This window comes from Larus michahellis, chromosome 6 (assembly GCF_964199755.1).
Source record: "Larus michahellis chromosome 6, bLarMic1.1, whole genome shotgun sequence".
NCBI lineage: Eukaryota > Metazoa > Chordata > Aves > Charadriiformes > Laridae > Larus > Larus michahellis.
The window spans coordinates 19,785,626-19,808,504 of record NC_133901.1 but is presented as its reverse complement, the minus strand read 5'-3'; the positions used below and the strand labels follow the sequence as shown (position 1 = coordinate 19,808,504).

The 22,879-nt window shown below is 37.9% G+C and overlaps 1 protein-coding gene and 1 long non-coding RNA gene across 3 annotated transcripts in view; one reads left to right on the top strand and one right to left on the bottom strand.

Annotated features, from left to right (window-relative positions):
- The window catches only part of LOC141744395 (uncharacterized), a 196,826-nt gene that overhangs the window by 108,168 nt on the left and 65,779 nt on the right, over positions 1–22,879 (top strand). The gene's annotated exons all lie outside the window — the stretch shown is intronic.
- On the bottom strand, positions 15,577–21,060 carry TRIM42 (tripartite motif containing 42). Its single transcript, XM_074593317.1, is given in 8 exon segments — positions 15,577–15,705; positions 16,876–17,094; positions 17,096–17,220; positions 18,531–18,954; positions 18,956–18,998; positions 19,000–19,050; positions 19,052–19,204; positions 20,936–21,060. Coding segments are annotated over 8 exon segments (1,269 nt in total).

Below are 22,879 nucleotides of genomic sequence, written 5' to 3'. Positions count from 1 at the left end.
AGAGTATTATTCAGCTGAGGTGCATAAACAGTGCAAGTGCCAGTGACACTGAGAGCTGATATGGAAAATGCATCTTCTGGTGATTAATGTTAACCAGAGATTCCTTATTACGCAGTGGGATAGAAGAAAAGACTCTCAATTTTTCATGCCTAGCCTCCTATATTCTCAGAGATACGGGTTATTGGGCCAAGGTTTTGGGACCCAGCTCTGATAGGCTAACATTTTTCTGTCAATGCCCTTCTTTCTTGTGTAAGTGAAATGTATTTTGGAGCATCTTCACCATTAGTGATTACCTAACACCAGATTGTATTTGATCTCTTTTTCTAGATGGGAAAGGAGTCAGAGTGAGCACAGGAACTCATTAGGGCTTGTCAGGTTCATGTTAGATTCTTAGGTCCCAAATTTTAGCTCTATTTCATTCCGGACTTTGCCTTACTTGTTTAGGTACACTTAAATGTCTATTGAGAAAAACAGGCATTATATGTCTTAACAAAGAAATTTTGAGAGTGTTGTGTGAATAGGATTCACTTAGAATTAAGGCTTAACAGCATAAGTTAATAAAACTAGGAATATTTTAAAAAGCCTTGTCTTGCATTCAGGTAATGTTGCATTTCATTGAAGTGTTAGTAGAACAAAATAGTGCAAGACTATATTCTAGTATTAATGTTACTGAAAGTTCATATTTTTCCTCCTCAGATGCCTAAAGTTTGACATCTAATCTGCATCTAATATTGTCATGCAAATGGAATTTATGGTAAAACATTTTTGAAATTAGTTTCTAATGTAGATGTCTTTGATTCTGATGAACATTGGGCATCCTAACAGTGAGCATTCACCATGCAGTTAAAACTAATCAGAACTGAAGCTTTTGCCTAACAAACACCTGCTCAAGGAACTGCTCTAATTTAGAAGTTAAAGATAATTTATGTGTATGGTGAAATACTTTATACCCATTACTTTTTTCTCCGAGAGTGGTAATATTATAAGTGGAAACTTTTTAAAGATTCTGTTATAAAAGGTTATTTTTGACAACTGATGATAATGGGGGATGGTAATGAATATCAATTGTACGTGTTTCTAAATGTTAACTTTCATTAAACCTTGTGAGGATAAGCAAATTGTCATTATTCATTGATCCATAAGGACATGAATTTTCCTAACCTGTGGCCTGTAGTCTCCTCAGGTAGCAGTTCACAGGGGGAACTCTGAGCTCATGCCTATGCTGATATACTTTAATGCATATGGTGAGAGAGGAAGAGCTTCTAAGGGAAAAGGTTTTGTCCAACTCTCTGTTAGTACATTGTCCAGCTAATGTTAAAAAAATATACGTTTTCACAGGCTGGCTTATTTGTTTGGTCTACCGTAGTTTCTGTTTTATACTGTTTGTTTTCTTTCATGCCAGACCTTAACTTAGCTTCAGAGTTTGTTTTGGCTCAGTATGGTCCTTGGCTTTAGCTCCAATCTTCAGAACATAAATCCTATTTTTATCTCCCTGGTGCACTTTGAGATCTGCATAGTTAAATGGGATGGGGAAATTAATGTCAGTATGAAGTGCTATATTGACCTTTACACTTTCATTTTTCCTTCTGAAAAACTGTTTTCATCATGTTATTCATCCACAGTACCTAGCACAGTAGATTCTCTGTGCTTGATTATTGACCTGCTGATGTTTCTGCAATGAAATCATCATACTTGCAAGCCAGTGCAAAATTAATTAGTATCTGTGAAGGAAGAAAATAGAGTTATTAAGGAAATAATTTTTAAAGCTCTTAGGGAAGCTGTTTTCTCTAAGTTGGAAAGCCTACCAGAAACCTAAGCGTAATTTCAAAGAATGAGATGGTATGAAATAGGATTTGAAGATCCTAAGTCAATGCCTGTAACATCATTATTTAGCAAGAAGCCTAGAGTGTAATGGATCTTCAAGTCACATTCACATTTTATCACACAAAGTACTGAAAACTTCACAGAATCACAGAATGGTAGGGGTTGGAAGGGACCTCTGGAGATCATCTAGTCCAACCCCCCTGCCAGAGCAGGGTCACCCAGAGCAGGTTGCACAGGAACGTGTCCAGGCAGGTTTTGAATGTCTCCAGAGATGGAAACTCCACCACCTCTCTGGGCAGCCTGTGCCAGGGCTCTGCCACCCTCAAAGGAAAGAAGTTCCTCCTCATGTTTAGGTGGAATTCCCTACGCTCAAGTTTGTGCCCATTACCCCTTGTCCTGTCCCTGGGCACCACTGAAAAGATCCTGGCCCCATCCTCCTGACACCCACCCTTTAAGTATTTATAAGCATTGATAAGATCTCCCCTCAGCTGTCTTTTTTCCAGACTAAAAAGACCCAAGTCCCTCAGACATTCTTGTTAAGAGAGACGTTCTAGTCCCCTAATCATGTTTGTAGCCCTTTGCTGTACCCTCTTCAGCAACACTCGAGCGAGTGAATAAGCTCTGGAGTGGGGGTATAACAGGTCTAGGTCTTAGACTTTGTGCCACACCTCTGCAGTTTACCTCTAGATTTGGGAGCTCAGAGCACAAGCAAAGCAACACAATCCTCCTAGGGGGAGGAGCAGAGAAGAGGTGGTATATATCCTTTCCTAGATGTATCCTGAATGACTTTGAGGAAGAATGTAGAATTTCCCCGTTCTGCTTCTCTCATTCACAGGGCAGTAGCAAAACGTGTTACATATTGCTAATGACGTGCTTAAGTGCACTTCTGGGGACAATTGTCAAGTCCCATGACTTCTAAAAACCAAGATAATGCAGAAATGACAATGACATTGAAAGTACAAATGAAGAAATTCTTTAGGATAGGAGTAATGAGGCACTGGAACAGGTTGCCTGGAGAAGTACAACTTCTGGAAGTACAAACACTGGAAGTGTTCAAGGTCAGGCTGGATGGAGCTTTGAGCAACCTGATCTAGTGAAAGATGTCCGTGCTCACAGCAGGGAGGTTGAAACTAGATGATCTTTAAAGGTCCCTTCCAACCAAAACCATTCTATGATTCTATGCATTAATGCATGTCCCCATTCTTAGCTCTGGGGGGAAGAAGAGAATTGAAACTCAGAGCTTTTAGTCCCTTGCAACAGTGAGCAAGATTTGTTAGGGAAGTTCCAAGTGCATGGGAGTTTTTGTTTCTTTTTGCTTCATCTCCTTCCTCTGAGTGCCCCCAATGCTACAAAATTAATTTGGTTTTAATTTAAGGACTTAAACTTAGGTTCAAATACATCATAATACATCATAACTCTCAGAATTGCTTTCCTCTTTGAAGTTACGGTCATTTGCTTTCTAGAAAGGAATGGCATAATTTGAATTCCAGCGTGTGTCACTCTGAAATAATGTTGCATGGTAGATTCCTCTTATATGCATTTAACAAAGTTGTCACATATCACCCATCCTGGAATAGAGACTATAATGGGAAGGTTGCAGATGGTAGCCTATTAAAACATATTCTTTAGCGAGCCTGGTTAGCCAATGAAACTGAGCCAAGCAATGTGCTCTCAGAGAGATTTTCTAGCTGAGGTTATTTACCTTCAAAAGTACAAAATAATGAGAGAAAGTCGGTTATGCCTGCCTCTTGAAAAGAAAGCTATGTACAGGTTTTTTTTAAAACTCCTATATGCTCTGGGTAACATGTACAGCCCCTGAGATAAGTGAATTTCTAATAAATGGAACAGCACGTTTCACAAAACAGGTGCAGGTAGTGCAACATCTGCTTTTTAGGTAACCTGTGCCCAGCAGAACTCAGGCCAGAGCAGTGAGTATATATACGGTTATATGTAATCTGTAGGCACGAATTAGGAGCCTAAGGAAGAAAGGACTGTCTGAAGTAGCAAGGAGGAGATATACATGCATATTTTTGTCAGGTTTTCATCAAGTTTTATGATAAGGAAAATGAAGGGAGTTTTGTCCATTCTCTCTCTTTTTTTTTTTTTTTTTTTTTTATGAAACATTGATCAGGTAGTGATTATTTGCTAGCTAAGTATAATTAGTATTCAATTACCATGAAATTGTCATCCATTTGCTTTCCAAATCTCTGGCACTTTCAGTTCCTCCAATCAGTGTCATGCTGACTAATCTCACATTGGCAGGAGATTACAGCCCTCGAAATAAAAATTATTCTTATTTGCTGAGCACCAAGGTATGCATTTGAAATTGGACTAAGGATACAGCTGGCTAGAAATTGCATTTATTGAATGATGAAATGAATGTTTTATGCTTTATCTTTAGCTCCATCCTGCCCCTTGTGCAAAGCTTTAGTTGCAGGGTTTTGATCAGATAAGTTGTGGTTAAGGTTGCTCAAGGTCTACTCTGAAATACTTTTCACTGAAATAATGGACTTTGCAAAATGTCCTCAGCTTTTCCAGTTTCCATCTAACCAGGGAAGAAAATTCAAGTAGTGGAAATGTGACTATAGTGTGCATAAAAGATTTTTTTTTTCCTGATGTATTAAAATAATTTACATGTACACCTGAGTGAAACTGAGTATAAAAGTTGTACAGACTTGCCAGAGGTAATGTAGCTTTTCCAAATTTTAAAGGCTCACATTAGCTCTGATCTTTGTGCAGATAGTGACAAGAAAGGATGCAGAAGCCCTCTTATTCCTCTGTAATTGTTTGCACTATAAAATCTAGCAATAGTTTCCCCCTCTGCAACTTCAGGATCTTGAATTGTGAGACTTTATGGTATGTGTGAAAGAAAGAAGCGTCATTCCCCTGCCCCTCCTTCCATGTTATCATATGGAGGACACTGCAGCATTGCAGAGGTTATGGCACCCTGGCATCATCAGAAAGATTCAAGATATAGTAGCAGAAGTTCTCTAGTTTTTCCTTGCATTTTTTTTTCCAGTCCAAGTCTGGTAAATAAGAAATGAGTAAAATCTGCATTGGCTGAGTAAATGAGGTCATGTTTTTCCATTACCTTAGAGTTTGTTCTGTCTATCCTCCAATAGGTTCCAAGAGACTTGAGAGAGTTCCGATCTGAGTAGACACAACTGAACTCTGCCATTTCCCATGTTAATAAAATGGTTAATTATTGTGTTAGCATAATACTAAGTTTTAAAAATCCAGTTGAATAGGCTGGTTTATTAGCCTGCTCTCAGTGTCGTATTAACAGTGTGTCTCTGAGGACAGCAAGAATAAATACATCTCTAGCTTAGCTACACACAGTTAGCAAATTATGTACCTCCTCCTCTTAAATATCCCCTGTTCAACCTTGGAAAGGTGCTGTCCTGTACCTCGGTTTTGGCAGGCCCTAAAACCTGTGGGGCTTGGGACACAAAAGCTCTATAATGTAATCCTCAAAAGACCATTTTCCAGTGCTGCGTTAAATATCACGGATGCCTCTGTTTGTCAAATACGTTTGCCAGTAGGGAACAGGAAGTGATTTGAGTTTGAGAGAGGGCAAACATTCCCAACCTTTGGATATATATTACCTTGTTCTTTTTAAATCACTCTCTCAGTTTCGCTTCCTTACTCAGAAATCTTTTTTTTTTGCTGTGTGGAAAAAGGTTCAGAAAGGGCTAAGGGTAAGAAAACTGTGAGCAGAAATTTCTCCCTTTGATCATCTAATGAAACTTCATGCGGAAACATAAAGCAAAACGTTTCTGTAGCCAGGTAAAATTCCTGGTAGATTTCGGAATGATATCCAATAATCTAATCTGGAGCTTTCTGTAGCCTCTGAAGTTTCCTGAGGTGCATAGCACAGTTGGTCTGTTGTGTTTAATTAAGAATAAACTCCGCTGAGAAGGCTTTTTTTCTTGTTTTATTTTGTGTTAGTTACTTTTAATGTGTTTAACTAACTTAGACAAGTAGATGTTATTTGTTTGGCTGGATAAGCTTGTGATGATTTGATTTCTAGTTTTATAACAAAGCTAGGAAATGAATGAGGGGTCATTTGAAGTTTATTCCTCAGTGAATAATTCGCTAGGAAAATGTTTGATCAGAAAAGAGCTTTACAAGAGAAAATCACCAGAATTTTTACCAAATTACTCCACAGTGTTGATGGCCTCATCTGCTTCTAACCTCCTACCACAGCACACCCTTAGGGGCGAGTCAGTTTACAGAAGTGCAGGAAATGCAGAACTTTCTTCTACTTGACTCCCAGTCACTACTCTGTGATTTATCCTCCAGGTAGATTTCTATTTTTCACCGTGATAACAAGGATGATAAATATCATTCACTAAAATTATTTTTTTTTAATTTAGCAGGTAGAGATAACTTGTATTGCAGAGTTTCTAAAAGAATTATCTCAAGCGTTTTCTTGTCCACAAATCTACTTCTAAATAAATCTTGGAAAAATTGGGAAGGTGTAACAGCCCAAAAGAAAGCTAGGCAAGCACTAATTTTGAAAGATCACCCAAGCACGTATAAAAGTATATGAACCCAGACAAATAATAGAAAAGCTTAACTCTTATAATGAATATTACCTTTTTCCTTTCAAGTTTCAAAATATTGCTCCTCATAAGTTTTTAACAAAAGATTCGCCTCGATTCACTTGGCACTTCCGTTAGAAAGTCCTTTTGCAGATGTCTTACTTTAGTACCGTGTGAGTTATTTTTTTGGAAATATTTTCTTTTTTACCTGATTGTAGACTTTATAGAGAAGTTAGGCAATATTAGATGCTTTATCTGTTAGAAAGAAATTTTTAACGCAAGGCCAGTATGATGAACTTCTAAACTCAGGTTTGATTTTGCTGCTGGAGAGGGGTATCCTCTCCACAGAGGGCTACTCTCTGGCCATAGAGGTATATGATACAGGCAAAAAGTTGTCAAGGTCTCAAAATGGGAGTGGACAAATTCAAAGAAGATAATACTTGTGAGCTATTTGATATCAAGAGGCTATCTGTGGCTGATGAAATCCTTAAGCCATACCTTACGAAGGCTTGGAGAATATCACCGTTCTTACACTCCTCTGTTTGCTGCTGATCACTGTTAGAGAGAGTGGATACCACACTAGGCAGAGCTTTTATCTAACCTGACTATTCTTACATAGATCACTTTGTGAGCTGTAATACGAGACAATTTATTCAGCATACCTATTGTAAATTGGGTCTAGAGTGCTTAGAATTCACGACCAAAAGCCGCTGCTTCTTTAGCTTAAGAGGAGTTCTTGGAGCATCGAGTTCTGCATCGTTAGTTTGTATTGTTTTATGAGGTTCAAAAATTGCTTTGAAAAATGGGTTTCTGGATGGTTAGGTTTTCTTATGACCCCCATTTTGGCTTCTAACCTTCAGATAAACAGTGTTGGGAGAGCAAGAATTAGCCCATTCAGAGCTGTCTGGGCAAATCAGGTGTATATTCAGTAACATTAAAATCAAGAAATAATACTTTCTGTGCAGGCTTTCTGATGAAAAGCTGAACATTTCAAAGGGTGAAATTGCCAGCAAATGCAATGTCATTTCTGCTCAAAGTGTTTGCTGGGGAAAAATAAATAAAAAACCCTAGGGAAGTCACTGATGTATCTAAATGTTTTGGAGAATGCAAGCTTTGTGGGTCTTTTTTTTAGAAATTGAGAGCTTTCCCACTTCAGGTTGTGAGTCTTGTGAAATATTCTTACTGCGTTTGAGTTGCAGAAGAATTAATGACTTGATCTCAGATTTACTATGATTTGTTTCCTGCCATCAGCTGCTAAAAGTAAGCAATGCAAAAATCTCATAGTAACTAACACATTTATAAATGCAAGGGCACGTCCAGGAGATTTTTATTTGCAGACCAAAATCCCAGAATTTATAGAGTCTTTCTTAGTTACTCTTGTAAGGGGCGGGGGGTGGGGGGAACACAGTGAACTCTATTAAAAAGATTGATGCATGGCTGTGAGAGTTCTTGGCAATTGAGATTTCTCTCTGAAGTGTTGTTTAACATATGAATAGCAAAAGAAGTGCAGGGGAAGGAAGCAAATTTTCTTATGAATTTTTCAACTACTTTGAATCCAGCAAAATAATGAGATGATTGAAACACACATTCCGTGTAGCTGAGAAAGCAAATAATTCATATTTTACAAAGCTAGAATTCATGACAGGAAACAAAAGTAAAAAATATTTCCTAGGTTTTAGAGCTATAGGTAAGCTATATGGCTGTGATAGTTTGGTCTGGTCAAACTACTCTGGTCACCTCTCTTGAGTCACTGGCTTCCAAGTTGAAGCTTTTGAGCTTCCAAGCTGATATGTTACGTTTCCTGTGACCTGCATGCTGCAGTGAAAGTCCTTTTGAAGAAAAAGTCCTCCTTCTCTTCCTTTAGCTGAAATGTACCTCACTGGATGAGACTGACGATTGTTGTCCTGTGAACTCTCCCTAATACTGCTTTGTACATTGGAATCAGTTTTGTCTCTGAAAAAGCTTTGCAATATGTAACATATTCACTGTTGATTTAGATTTTGTATAACACCGACTGCTTAGGTCAAAGCAGTAATTTCTGAACACTGTTGTGTGACATGATACCTGGTAAGTTATTCGTCTTCCTCTTAGATGTTTACACCTTTCAGGCAGGCGGTTATTTTATTCCTCCCTTGCTGTCATTTAGTTGGATCTTGAGTATTTCATGCTCTTACATATATTAACATTCCTGATAATGTCAGTGAAAGCTTGAGGTCCTCAGTAGCACAACAGAAGCAGCTCATGGATAATTTTTCTGTGTAAATTAATCCTCTCTGATCACAAGTAATTTCATTTATGTTTTTAAGTATCAACAGTTTACCATTAACTTTCAGGTAAAGAAATGCCGAAGTCTGAATTTTGTTGCAGTTACATATCACTTTTGATTCTATTTTCTATGGCAGGAGCAAGTAGCCAAAACCTTTATGGACATGTGTTTCCCTTATTTTTTTAATATTTATTTGCTGGTATCTAGGCGGTCTTTTATTATATATATTATTTTGAGTTCTTATATTTTCAAACTCTCCATTATCCAGATGATTTTCATTTAAGAAGCATTTGGGGGGGACTAAAACTTGTGGGTTTGGGGTTATAAGATAGAAAAGGGACTTGCTTCAAATAATTTTGATTATTAGGGCTTTTTTTCATTTTTGTTCTCTCCCCTAATTATGATTGCAGAACGTATTTCTCAGCAGCACTAAGTCACAGCTTTACAGTGCAAAGCAGAACAGTTTTAACAGGCTGTGATCATATTTGTTTACATATTTATTGCTCTGCTTTATTTACTTAAAATGCTGTGACTTAATACTTATCTGTAGTTGTGTACTTCAGAATTTCAGTTCAGCTATCAAGTCACTTTTACACGTTGTACAGAGGTGCAATGTGAGTCTCATTGCATTATGAACAGTAGCTATGTTATAAAACAGTGGGAATATTTTCAGTCAGAATTGTCAGCTAAACATTTAGGCTCCCAAAGACCACTACCTCTTCTTGTGTAGAAATAACGTCTTACAGGTGGGCCAATGTTCTCCAAAGGTCTATAATGGTCTTGGAAATATTCTTGAAGAAGCCATCACAGACCCTTGAATAATATTGATTCTAGTTACTTCCTACACAGCAAGCGGATGATAAAACAGTGTGATACCTTGGCTTAATAGTAGATGCCCATATATCTCTGGGGTTTGCTATGCAGAGGGGGTTGGTTAGTTGCTTCGTGTCCAAACAGGTTAGCCAGCTGCACCTCCGACCTATCTCCTTCCTGCCACTTAATTTATGATCCATCTAGGAAGGCAGAGATGCCACTGGCTAGATCTCTGTATGTTAGACTGATGTTGGTCTTGATTTCATCACTTAACAAAGTGGGGATATTTTCTTTCAAATTGCCGTTATTTGGTTCAGCCCAGCTGTTTGCTTGGCTTTGGAGGAGGTAGTTTGACAGACACCTTTATTTTGTAATGTTTTGTTCAGCAGGGTTGGTTACGGGTATTCCAAGAGACAAATGGTGGTGAAATGAAATGATGGCTCATCTAATATTCAATTACATATATGTCTTTCATTTGTTCACCTTGGTCACCTGCCCAGCACAAATAGATGCTTATTGTTCCCTAAATAAATTACGCTGGTTCTAAACTGCTCTGCAATTTGATACTTACAAGAGTACTGTGTTTATTTGCTGGCACAGGCTGCTCTAAAGATATTCAACCTTCTGTGTTTTGGCTTCTGTTAAACTCATTACCTTGAAAAGTAATTATGCAAATATCACACTGCATTAAATACAGGCAGGTTTTTATTTATTTATAGACATCTCAAAATTCCAATTTCAGAGCATGCAGATGAAGAATGTCTGCACAGGGTGAGAGATGGTGCTGCCTCCCCACCCTTTGCTGCAACTGAGCAGCAAGGAGTAGATAAGCAAAATTGTTCCATTCTTTGCCTTGCTTGCTTATTGAAAGGAGGAGTGCAGTAAATTGGGCTGTAGACATCCAGTCGCCATGGGATTTGGCTGTGCTCACAATAGGCAGGCACTGAACTGTATGTAAGGAACTTAACACATTTTTTTTCTCCCGTGAAAAGAAAGAGGCAACCCTGGAGAAAAAAGCAAAGGGAGCCGAGATAGAGATGTTTGAAAGGTAATTTGTTTGAAAAGAAACGTAGGCTTCCAGCAGCCCCACAATAATTAATAAAAATCTTAAAGCTTGCAGGGCCTGATCTCTTAGTGATATTGATAAAATGTTGCCCTATTCAAGTGATCTGAGTCACTGTTTACATGAAATGGGAACTGGAGCTTTGCTTGACTGTTGCACAGAACTGTGTAGTGCAAATTGCATCTCTTAAAAACTGCTGGGTACAGAAGGCTGCTATTATCAATGGATAGCCAGGGGGTATGAAGGGATTTTATACTGTTGATACAAATTGCCGTATTATCCATCTACAGAGAAATATACTAAACGGAATACCAGATGGGTGAGCTTCTGCGGAACTGTAGAACATCAGCAAAACCTCACAAGTCCTTGAAATAGGTATAAAATGTTGCTGTCAGGGGAAGGGGTTTAAAATGCCATGAGCATTGAAGAAATTGCTGGGCTTTACTATGGAGAGCTCAGAGATTCAGATTTCTGCAAAAATCGAGCAGAAGTTTTAGATTGCAGGTGCTTTTCATAGGTGATGATCAGGTCCCTTTTAAATCTTTCAGAATAAGCTTCTCAAAATCAGGCAGTGCTACAATTGTTCACTAGGTTTGAAAATGCAAACCTATTTTAATAGCCTTTACTCCTTTCTAGAGAGTTCGTAGTATGCCGTCAAAGAAAGACTGCACAGAGATCCTGGCAAGAACACACATATTAAGTGAAGCATCACTAATAGCTCACTAGCTGGCACCAGATAGAGAACTAGGTGCTCTCAGAGTTCAGATTTTGGCTTTGTTGCCTTTTTGTTCAGACTCCTCTTTTATCATATTAGCCACGCATAAAGTGGGTAGAATATTACTACTACCTTGCAGCAACAATGCAAAGCTGAACCAGAGCTTCAGAAATGAAAGATGCAATGAATAAATGATATATTAATAATAAATACACCTAAGTTTTATTGTTGGCCTTAAGGAAGTAGCAGGAGGTCCAAGATTCAAGAGCAGTATTCGTAATGCATGATTTTCCATAACCAGATTTGTTCTGTGATGAAGGTAAGACGCAAACATACAGACGCACAGAAGGGGTTTAACAATGCTGGTACTGGCCCTGATCCCATTTCCATTCCCATGTAAAAGCCCTACTTGATAGGACTGGGGCAAAGGCAGTTGTAAATGTGTTTAAATATGTATATACATATGTGTGTATGTATATGTGCAAGCATATATGGAAAGAGATGTGTATAAGTACATATATGTGTACGTGTGGAAAAATATAGATACATAGCTAGATACATATACCTGGTTGGTATGACTGAAATGAAAGAAAGGAACCGTGCAAGATCATCCCTCCACAGAGAAGGACATTAGTTATTACTCTTGATTATCTCAACACAGTAACTTGCTGTGGATCTAGTAACTCCTGTTGAGTGGATCAGAGCTACTGCGACTTCTCCTGATTTTACGTGCAGCTACTTTTAACAAATTGATACTCTGCAGCTCACATAGGTGGCCTTCACAACAGTTAATTAAACGTAACCACTACTACATAAGTGCATAAGGAGATAAAGTTTTGTCTTCCCTCGTCCTTGTGGTTTTGTCTTGCTTGTTGCTAGTGTCCTTATTCTGTGCTTTAAAAATATGCAAAGTGTGATATAGGCTCCTGCAGCTCTTTATGAACTGGTATTGAATGGTCTTATAGGGAATAGTAATTGGAATTTTAACTTACAGTGCAAATATGTCATTTATTTCCTTTGAAGCTGCAAAGGTCCCTCAAGTATAATGGGTTTTATACTATATTTTCATGCACGCATAGCATTTTCCTTAGGTCTTGATGTTGCATTTGAAAAAAAGAAAACCTAATGAAAAGGCAGGATTTTTTAAATTATTATTATTTGCCAGAAAGATATAGTAGTTTGAAGAGCTCACTGCTAGATCTTTGGCTGCTAACTTCAGTGGAAAATTAGATATTGCATAAGAAAGCATCCACAATTTCCTGTTCTTCAAGAAAAAAAAAAAAAAGAATTCCTTGTTTCATTCTTTGTCTATCTATATGGTGTATGCAGAACCCCCTGAATACTCTTCTGCTTCTCCCACATGTCTCTGATTTTCCCATATTCCTCTGAAGCAATTATCTGCAAGTAGAAAACAAGATTATATTAAAGTACAGAAGAGATACATGTATTTATTATTTTGGGGAAAGGATTTAGTTAGTGTCTGTTTTCAAAAGAACTTACCACTTACAGATGCATTTTCAAAGAAGTGAAATTGTCTCATCTATGTTAAGCTTTGGAAAGCCTAAGTACTTATTTTAGAGGCAAAATGGAAATTGAGCTCTTTAAAAGAAACTTACATGGAAGGCAATCAATTGTCTGGTGGCAAACATTACAGTGATTAATGTAATATATAGCCATTAGGTTCTGGCAGGTGGTCATTTAGGGAAAGAGTTTCAGATATGACCACTGGATTTACAATCCCACATCCTATTAAAAGTCATTTTGCATTTGGGTTCCAAGGTAATTTTGAAAAATCTCCTTCTAAAGGTTTTATTGACAAAGATGAAAAGTTAAAAAGCAACAAACCCATCATTAGAATCATCACTGTTTCTGTGGTTGGCAGTCTCAAGTGACAAGTTAAGGAACACAGAGGCCATTGGCATTTGTGGCAGGCCACCGTGAAGAGCTGCAGGCTGCTGCTGTTGTTGAGAAGAAGGGGTAGGGGAGCACCTCTTCCAAGAGTGGTAGTACTGGGAGCAACTACTGCAAGGATTGCAGAATTCCAGCGTTTTCCCTTCCTGGTTTTCTAACTGTACCCTTAGTGCTTCTCATTCCTCCTCCCATGGCAGACACAGCCAAATCCTTTGTCTCCGGGGCAACAAATTTTTGCCTACTCTGTTGAAAGTCTCCATTTCATCCTTAGAGGATTCCTTGCCGCTTGCCTTGTGGCACAGTTTTGTATGGTTTGCCAGGGCTGTTTAATGCAGCAGTTTGGTTGGGAAGGCAGCATTCAGTTTCTGTCATTCATCTAGGATCTTACACAACCTCAACACATACTAAAAAATATTCCCTTATTGTTCATTCCCTTACCCAGGGTAGTTCAGTGTAATTCCTTCAATTGAACACCTTTTGCCAGTTTAGACGTTCATGGGTAATGAGGGTAATGTGCCTTCTTCCTAGTTGCTGCTCGAGAAGTGCATCTTCCAAGTCTTGTATCGTCTGTCAGCCCTGTGCAGATACATTGGATGCCTTTGGGCACTTCCTGAGGCATTAGGACCATGTATCAAGTCAACTGTATTGAACTCTTGGGCAAAGAGATCATGCCATCTGCAGCAGATTCTATGATCGTGTAACAAGGATATAGTGGTACTTCCACAGTGTTTCACACACTGACAAATTGCAGAAATTGAGGAAGCTGTGATTCAGCTGTAAGCCAACAATCATGCTATTGAGCTAAGAAGGGAGAAGTTCCCTCACTTCTAAAAGCACAAAGACTACAGATTTCTGTTTTGCTTATGAGAGCTGCGTACAGACATGGCAAATCTGCTTGTAACATTAAATAACACCCTGTGATTGAATAACCTTTTTTGTGGGATTTGATATTTCGGGGTATCAGCTTTAGTTCAAAGAATGAAACTTTCCGTCACCTTCCTCCTCTTCATACCTTGGTGCCTGGGCTCCTGTGACCTCTCACAGCCATCACGGTTACATTCTCTCATAGACTTAGTAACTGTTACACACGAAGAATGATATTGCTCTGACTAAATCTCCTACTTAAAATCCAATGCCATATTTTCTTTTAAATAAAGTCCTTCCAAGCTTTCTGTATAGTGTAACTGGTAGAGTAAAATAGTCTGATACTATGCAAAAGGAACAGAGTTAATTATTTTTTAAAAGAAGATTTATAAAAGTCTGTCATATATGCTGTCTCATTTTCTTTTGCTATGAAACTCTCTACTTCTGCAAATTACAGAACAATTTCAGAAGAAAAATCAATATAGCGTTCCAAAATGTTAGCTTGAAAAAAAAAAAAAAAAAAAAGAAAATACTCCACTCAGTGTTTTAAGTATAGGAAGCGGAGCAGTCCAGGAAGGTGTCATTTGTCATTAAAACCCGTGAGGTGAGTGGGATGTCTGAATGCTGTTTCAAAGTTAAGACTTTTACTCTCTAAATGTGACAAGGGACAAGAGGCCTGGAAAGGGGCAGCTCTTGCTGCAATTGGTGTAGGAAAAGGCTGTGAAATGCGGTTGCAAGCAGAGAATAGCACCTACCTTTTTCATGGAAGCCATCTGCGTTTTATGCACTGCAGCTCCTCAATACACCCTTTACTGAAAATTTATCAAGGAGAAAGCATGAATTAAGTATGTATTTTTTAAGCTAGGCATGAAGAACTAAAGGTGACTTCAGCAAGAGATTTGGGATACCTAAGGGGTGTTAAAGTGAATTCATTAAATGTCTTAACTTTTGACACTTTTTTGAATACCTTCCTACTCCTTTTAAGTTTTATCTTTGCAACTCTGTTCCTCCTCTTCTAATACCACAGTAAAGGAGACTTGTGACCAAAGGTGTCAAAGAATAATCTTAATTATCTGTTCTGTTTGTTTCCTCTCTTTTAACGATTGCCACCTGTTCTAGCATGAAAGCTTTTGCATCTTACTCTTCTTATTGTTACTCCGTGTTTAGAGAGATTAGTGCAAAAGCAGTCTCAGTCCTGAAGTAATATGGATTACAGTGACTTGCCTGATGTAATCATGACACAGCATCCCTGCTAGAAAAAATGAGAAACATTCTATGTAGGTCAGCAGTTGCAAACTGAGCTAGAAAGAACAATGTATGGAAAAATCCAGTCTAACTTTTAGTATCACTTATCTAGGTAAAGAAATAGCAATATTCCATTTAAGCAGTCCCCTTCATAAATATGTGGGGTAAAAAACAATTGTGGAGACAAGAAAGTTAGGGCAACTTTATAAAGTATAGGAAGAATCTGCAATACCTTACAGATCTCACTCCATTCTTCTTAACAACTTGCATTGACAGCATGGACTTTAAAAAGATATTCTGTATTTGGATCCAGATTATGTACCTCAAGGTTCTACAGCTGTATTTTGCTTAGCTGGTCAGCTAGTTGTGTCTGGACAATGTTACCAGGACCAATACGAGCAACTTCATAAAACTCTACCTCAAAGAAATCCACATCTTCTGTGGGACAAGTCCAGTAAATCTGTGAAGAGGCAAAAATCTGTAGTACACAATTACGTACTCTTTATTTTGCTCATTTTCAGTTTTGCTTTTTTGGAAGGCCCCTGTTTGGCAGATTTTAATTTTGAAATGCCAATGCAGCTAAAATTCCAACGATAGCATGAATTATATGTGGAAGATATGCAATTTGTGGTCTTACTTGGAAAACGCTAAGCTTCCTCCTGGGAATGTCATAGTACCCTCTTCTAATGCGCTAAAAGCAATTCAGGCTGACAGCAGTCACCACTTCGCCACGTGCACTTGGGATCTTACGCAACTGGCATCCTGATCTTGTTAGCATCTATGAAATGTATGATAAGGAAAATTACATGGATATGATGTTGTCACATTGAAGGTCAAGACCAGGATCGAATTATTTGATGTAACGTACAGATATTTAAATACAAACATGGTACATCTATTTCTTTCTGCATTGGACCTTTCCATGTAACGTATTTATATCACATACATAATATAACAACCCTATTGACTGCAGTAGTAATGCGATACAAATCAATTTATGCTTCAGTTTATCTCAGAAGGCAAGTTTGAAATGCATTGTCTCCTACAAATAAAGTATCTGAACTGACATTGTAGTTTTATTTACTCAAACTCCTATGGGTTCAGACTCTCTAATGGCCTGAAAATATAATGGTTTCTTGTGTGTATTTAGAATGTATTGATGTCTTACTTCGGCAGGCCTCAGGTAAACAGCAGTCTGGTATATAACAACAAGTTCTGGGACTGGTACTGATTCATTGTCTATAGGTTCTAGACTTGAAAAGTTAAAAACCTGATATTTTCTTTCTTTTCTTGCATTTTCACAAGCTGAATCCTGGTACGCACACACACTTCATTACTCTGTGTAGGATGATGGGGAGGGTTTAGAGCTTGGTCATCTGACAATGTCTTTAGGCAGAACACCTAAATCAAACACGGAATTTAAATATGTGCTTCGGAACGATGTTGCTTGCTTGGATTTCTGAGTACTTGAATGCCTTGGAACCATTATCTCTGGGTTAAAAGAATACAGATATTTTTCTGCTTTACTTTCTGTCTGCTTTATTCCACTAAGGGATGGGACAAGTCCCTGTAAAGTGGAGAAAAGTTCATCAAAGCTGAGTTGAAGTTTTCTTCAGGGATCTTCTCTTACATGTGGACTAGATTGGAAAATGGAAGGAGTCGCATTTTCTATTTCTTTCACTAAGCGGTGTGCAGATTGCAGAAACACTTGGCTTTCCTCCTTAAGAGCCTGTTTAGAGTATTGAATAAGGCCATCCATATGTGATAGCTGATTGGACGTATCATTTAGGTATTCTGAAATTTCTTTCTGTTTTTTAAGTTCAACATTTTCAAGCAACTCCATCATCTTTCTTTTCTAGTTCTTGAAGAACCATACGTAATTTTAAGAATCCATTTCTGATCTCCTTCCTTTTGGTGTCCTTAAAGGTCTCGAAAATCTTTTTTAACAGGATAACTTCCATTAGATCATTATCAACTCCTTCACATACTGTAAAAAAAAAAAAAAATCAGGTCAGGTGTTCCAAATTCATATTAAAATGTAGTGTTTACAAGAGGCAGAATGATAGATTTTAGCTTAAAAAAATCTGGGTTTGGTAAAACATGGGACAAGAATAAGGATTCTGGTATTTTTCTCCCGTATCTGCTGCTGGTAAGCCCTGAAGAAGGTTGTTTGGGTTAAAATGTTCATATTCGGGTGTATAAAATTTGGCAGTTAATTGCTACTTTTTATTATTTCCCCAATCACTCAAGTTTATCTCACCCAAAATGGGCTTGATAATTTTTACTTCATTACGTAGGAAGTCCTGAAGCTTAATTTGTTGGAGCTCTATATTATCTTTGAAAATTCACTTCACCAGTATGAAGTTAAAATAATGTCAGCAAATATGCCTGCATAGCCCACATTATGTCTGTGGCTGATGGTACGTTCCTCTGATGGCCTTTATGTGAAGGTGTGATTAACTCTTCTGACACTAAAATTGTGAACTATGAAGGAAAAAAATCAAAAATAGTAAATAGTAAATCCCAGCGGCATTCAGCTAATTTAGGAAACAATCTCACACTACGAAATAATCTACATCACTTATTTTCTCAAACTTAAAACTCTTTCAAAATTGAGAATTTAATGCTTCCAGCTGTTTCTCATTGTGCATGGTTCACTTTTACCTTTCTGAATGTTATTTTCCATGCAACTTCCATGCATGTTGTTTTCCATGCAACCCCTACATTTGTGAAGTTATACGCAAAGATCAAAATTAAAAGAAATTCGTAAAATCCTAGTCTGTGTTCAGCCCTTCGTTGCTATGGATCAAGTCTTAGTTAAAAGGAGTGACGTGGCTGTGTTGCTGTGTTACCTCAGAAAAACGTGAGCGCTTTGCCTCTTAGTCAGCATGCGCATAAGCATTCAGTCCATGACTGAAGGGGGACAATTCATAACTTGCCTGCAGAAGAAGAAGCAGTTCATCTTGAAACATATATTTCTGACTAAAAAATAATCACTATTTTATTCTGCAGATGTAATTGGTGTTTATTTCATGCTGGGTCCTGCAGCATGAAATGAAGGTTCTCCTCCCTAGTTGTACATTTCCGTTCCCATCCCACGTACAGATCCTTCATTCTCTAATAGTTGGCTCATGATGCCACAATTACGGGCTTGTTGCTTTTTCTTCCTACAGGGGGAACACACCACCTTTCTGGCTCTTGTGCTTTGCAGAGAATTAACATAGCTTGTCAACCGTATGTTCAAGTTTCTTTCTCAAGGAGGCATGGGGAAGTGTGAGAAGCAGCAGAAATATGAATCTTTTCTAAATTTTGCAATTGTATCAAAGAGGGAAGCTGCCTACCTTGAACATGCAACTGCCAAGGAAATATTCTCGTGGTCATTGTGCAGTGAGTTCCTGCAGAACCCACAGGTCAGTTCATGGTCATCCAGACAGTATTCAGATAGGTCTGAGTTGCTGTGGAGTAAGCAGTGCCACTCATGATCTTCTGTGTGTGCTTTGGTGAAAATGTGGTCTTGAGCACCATTCTTGCTATGATTTAAATGCAGACATTCATTACAATTATTTATTCCACGTGTTCTACATCTTTTGCTTGCCACTTTTCTCTCCCTGCAAGTTTCAAAGTAGACTGGTCTTTCACTATGGTCAAATCTCCACCTCAGAAAGCTGTGTCTGCGCATATATTTCAGCTGAATTTTGTTTATGTTAGGGGAGGCAATGTGCTTTGCTACACACTGGGCATACAATGACGTAAGTCTTCAGTTACTTCAGCTTTGGTCTTGCTTTTAGTTACGCACTTCTCACAAATGATTGTGCGGCACCATAAGTGGGTGGAGAAACAATTGCTTACACAGTGGACAGGCAAACTGGTCACGGAAAGTGTGTCTGGAGACCTTCCTTTCTGGTGTAAGGACAGATGCATTATTTCTAGTTCTAAATCTTAACACGGTATCTTTTGACCTACATAAGATGGGGTCAAACAAAAATATCTAAATATTAGGATATCATCTAAGACACTAATTTATAACATGAGTGGTTCTGCTTTGCATACCATAATTAATTATTTATTCTGACTGGATCTTTTATTTAAACAGTTGGGTTATCACTATCAAGAATGCATTTTTTTACCTTTTCTTTTTCATAATTATTTCGATATATGTCGAATACTGTTGCTAAGAACAACAATAAACAGACATCTCAGTCATTGTAGGTCTGTATGAATTTGTTGACTTATTGCTGGTGGACAAATGAAAAGAAGAATACAGTTTGGTGTTTGGTTTGGTATAAAATGAAACATATTTTGACTTCTTTTCTTGTTTGATTATTTTTCAAAACAGGAACAATAACTAACTAGACTGAAGAAAAGCATGGGCAATTCAAATTAAACCCTTTTTTTATTTCAGAGGGTGTGCTTTCTTTTACAACAATTTTGGTAATGTTTTCAGAGTATTTTCTTTTTAATGAAATCTTAAGACAATAAATGTCAAAATGTTTTTCTTTTGCATTTTCAAGATGGACTATTTCCTCAAGAAAGTAGCACAACTAAATGTTTCATCATTTCCAAAAAAGTATTGAAAACACTTCTTAACATAACAACACATATTTACATATGACCATTCTAATTTTTAGTCATTTAAGAAATCACTCACCTCTGAATTATTTCTTGTTTCTAGAATTAAGTTTATTCTTAGTGTTAGTAGCAGCCTTATTATCACAGATTCTTTATATTAATTGCAAAGACTTTTAAATAGGGGTTCTTTTTAATTATTATTATTTCATTTTAGAAGAAGACTGATTTTTTAGGATATGCTAATGCCTGTTCTCTTCAAATCTTGATAGTCCTAAAAAAACATAATAAACTAAAGAGAACAGAATCTTCTAATGCTGTCGTGATTCCTTCTGGTCTTCAAAGTTTACCTAGATAGGAATTAACAGGGCATTTCCAGAGGTCCTGTCAATTCCTCTTGGATTGGTACTATTCTAGTCTGGAGTTCTTCCGATAACTTAATTTCTGTTGTCCCATCCCGTCCCCCCGCCCCAGTATGTAGCATTTCTATAGTTAATAATCATCCCCTTGCCTTCTGGTTTCCAGTTTTATCTTCTAAGACTGTTACTATGCCTTCTTTCCATTCTCTGTGTGGCATTTCTTGAGCCTTTACTATTATTTGCCTCCTTTTTGTCTTATTCTGAATGTAACTGCTTCCTTCCACTTCCATTTAACAGCAAGTTTACTGCTCTCTGTTTTACTCCAATTTTCCTTGTATTGGAAATTTTCCATGTATTCCCTTGTCTGCAGCCCCCTTGCTACACATTCCTGTTTTCCTCCTTGTTTTAACATTCTCTGAATATGTTCCTTCTTGTCGCTACATAGGCTTTTACACTGTGAGAATGCATATGCATATATTAACCATTCATGGATTTTGTCTGGAAATCAGGTTGTCCTAATTACAAGCACAGTGGTGTTCTGGAGTAGTCTTTGCCCCGGCCAGAGTAATGAGTGTAAGATTTCATTATTATCAAGATAAAACTACTTTTTCTGTTTCTCAGAAGAATGATATCCTGTGGTTATTTGAAATAGCTCCAACTTGCCAACAGATCGTGTGTTTCAAAGTGCAACACATCTATTAAGACATAACTGAAATTAGAAAAAACAAGCCCCAAGAAATTTGAACAGCCCTTAATTCCACTTACTGAACAGGTTCCTGGTGTTCTTGACTGATGTGGTTCATGGACAGAGCTTCTGCAGCACTTGCTTTCGTAATACTGACATGCTGAGTTCTCTCCACCGCAGCAGCAGCATTTGCAGCCTGGGTCATTTAAACAAGAGCAGCAGCACCGCCAGCAATTTGCATGCTCTGCGCATGAGCAATGGCAGCATGGGCAAGGTTTGTCTTCATATGGATGTGGGAAACAGCTGCAGTTCGGCTCACTGGCAAACAAGAAGTGCCAATACAAGCTTTCTGCTTGGGCAAGTCAGGTAATGGCAGTTTGAGCAGCACTGCCAGGTCGAACAGAGATGCCCATTTTCATCCCTCTGTCAGATACTTGGAAGAAAGTTCACCGGTCCTTTCAGTTTCTCTGCACACTACAGTAACTGAGCTCCAAAAAGGCACGAGCTCTGCCTGTTGGGTCAAGCTCTGTGCTGTGGCAATGAGCTTCTTTCTAATCAGAAAGTGATGTCGCAGTGAGATATTCGAATAGGGACACAGGCAGAATTTTATGCACAGGAACCTGATACAGTGATTACGTCGTCTATACATCACAATAACTATAATCGTTCTTCCTGAATTCCTTGAAAACATTTACCTCCCTCTTCATTAATTGCATGTCCGGTTTATACACTTCGATTAGATACCCTAAGGCCACTATCTCATTAGGACCACAGACTTCATAGGCATTTTGTCAGCTCAGCTGGGTGCTGTAAGCAAACTCCCTGAATCAGGCCCTAATCAGCAGCAGTGAGAGTTTTGCATCAGGCCTCTATAATACTTTAAGCATAACTAGCACACATGAAAGAACCTTACACTTCAGGTGCATCTCGAAGCATATCCTTGTAACTGTCTTAATTATTTTAAGCCCTTGTCTGCCACTGTTTATGCTCTTGAATGACATATGGCATTTGTTCCCCAAGGCCTGAAGAAAAGAACTAGACTTGGATCGTAGGTTCAGTGTTATTGCTCATGTGCTGTGGACCTGCCTCTTCCCACTGAGTCCGAATGTGTTTCTTGCCCTTCCTTTAAGCTTGCCACTCTCCTATAAGTGACATAGCAGACATATTACTTCCATTATTCTTCAGTTACTTTGTATCAGGCACCTTTTTCTTTCATTTAGTTGATTTATTCTAAGATTTATATAGCATTTTTTATTTCTTTATAGATATGATAATTTTAAATAAAAATTAAATTTGTGTAAAGAATACATAAGCTTCTCAAAATTGCATGCTTACTATAGTGCTTATATGTAAGTGGTTGGACTCAATGATCTCAAAGGTCTTTTCCAACCGAAATGATCCTATGATTCTAAAAAAGGAAATTTACCCTCTAAGATTTATCTGCAACTGACATCTGAAATAGTTTATTCTCTTACTTGAAACTGTAAAGGACAATGATATCTATGTGGTATATATTCAAGAATACTGACTTTTAATGCTGGCTTCTGTAGCGTAGGTAACTAAATTTTTCCAAAATTTAGCAATTCAACTTGTGTTAATGGGTTAGTGTATAATTGGGAGTTACTAAGATAGGTCTTGGCATAGTTTATTGTAACAGCTCCTTTGAGCCTATTTGCTCAAAGTCTGTTTTACCTAGAGAAATTTTAATTCACTGATCCAGAGCCCTACAGACCATAATGGCTGTGTCATTATGTGTAACCATTTACATGATGGGCTATAATAGGTTCTTTGGAATGGTTATAGCCTATTGTGTCAATTGGATTTTCATGCATAAGTACTAGATCTGGGTGCTGAAAGGCTTTGCATAGTATATAGTGGACCTTTAATGGATGTTATTTGTTCCATTTGTCTTTCCAGTTTAATCAATGGTAATGCTTTTGTATTGTGCCTATTTAATTTTAGGATATTGAAAAGCTTTTGAATTCAATCATTAGGAAAAATGTATCTTGTGATGCGTGTCTGCT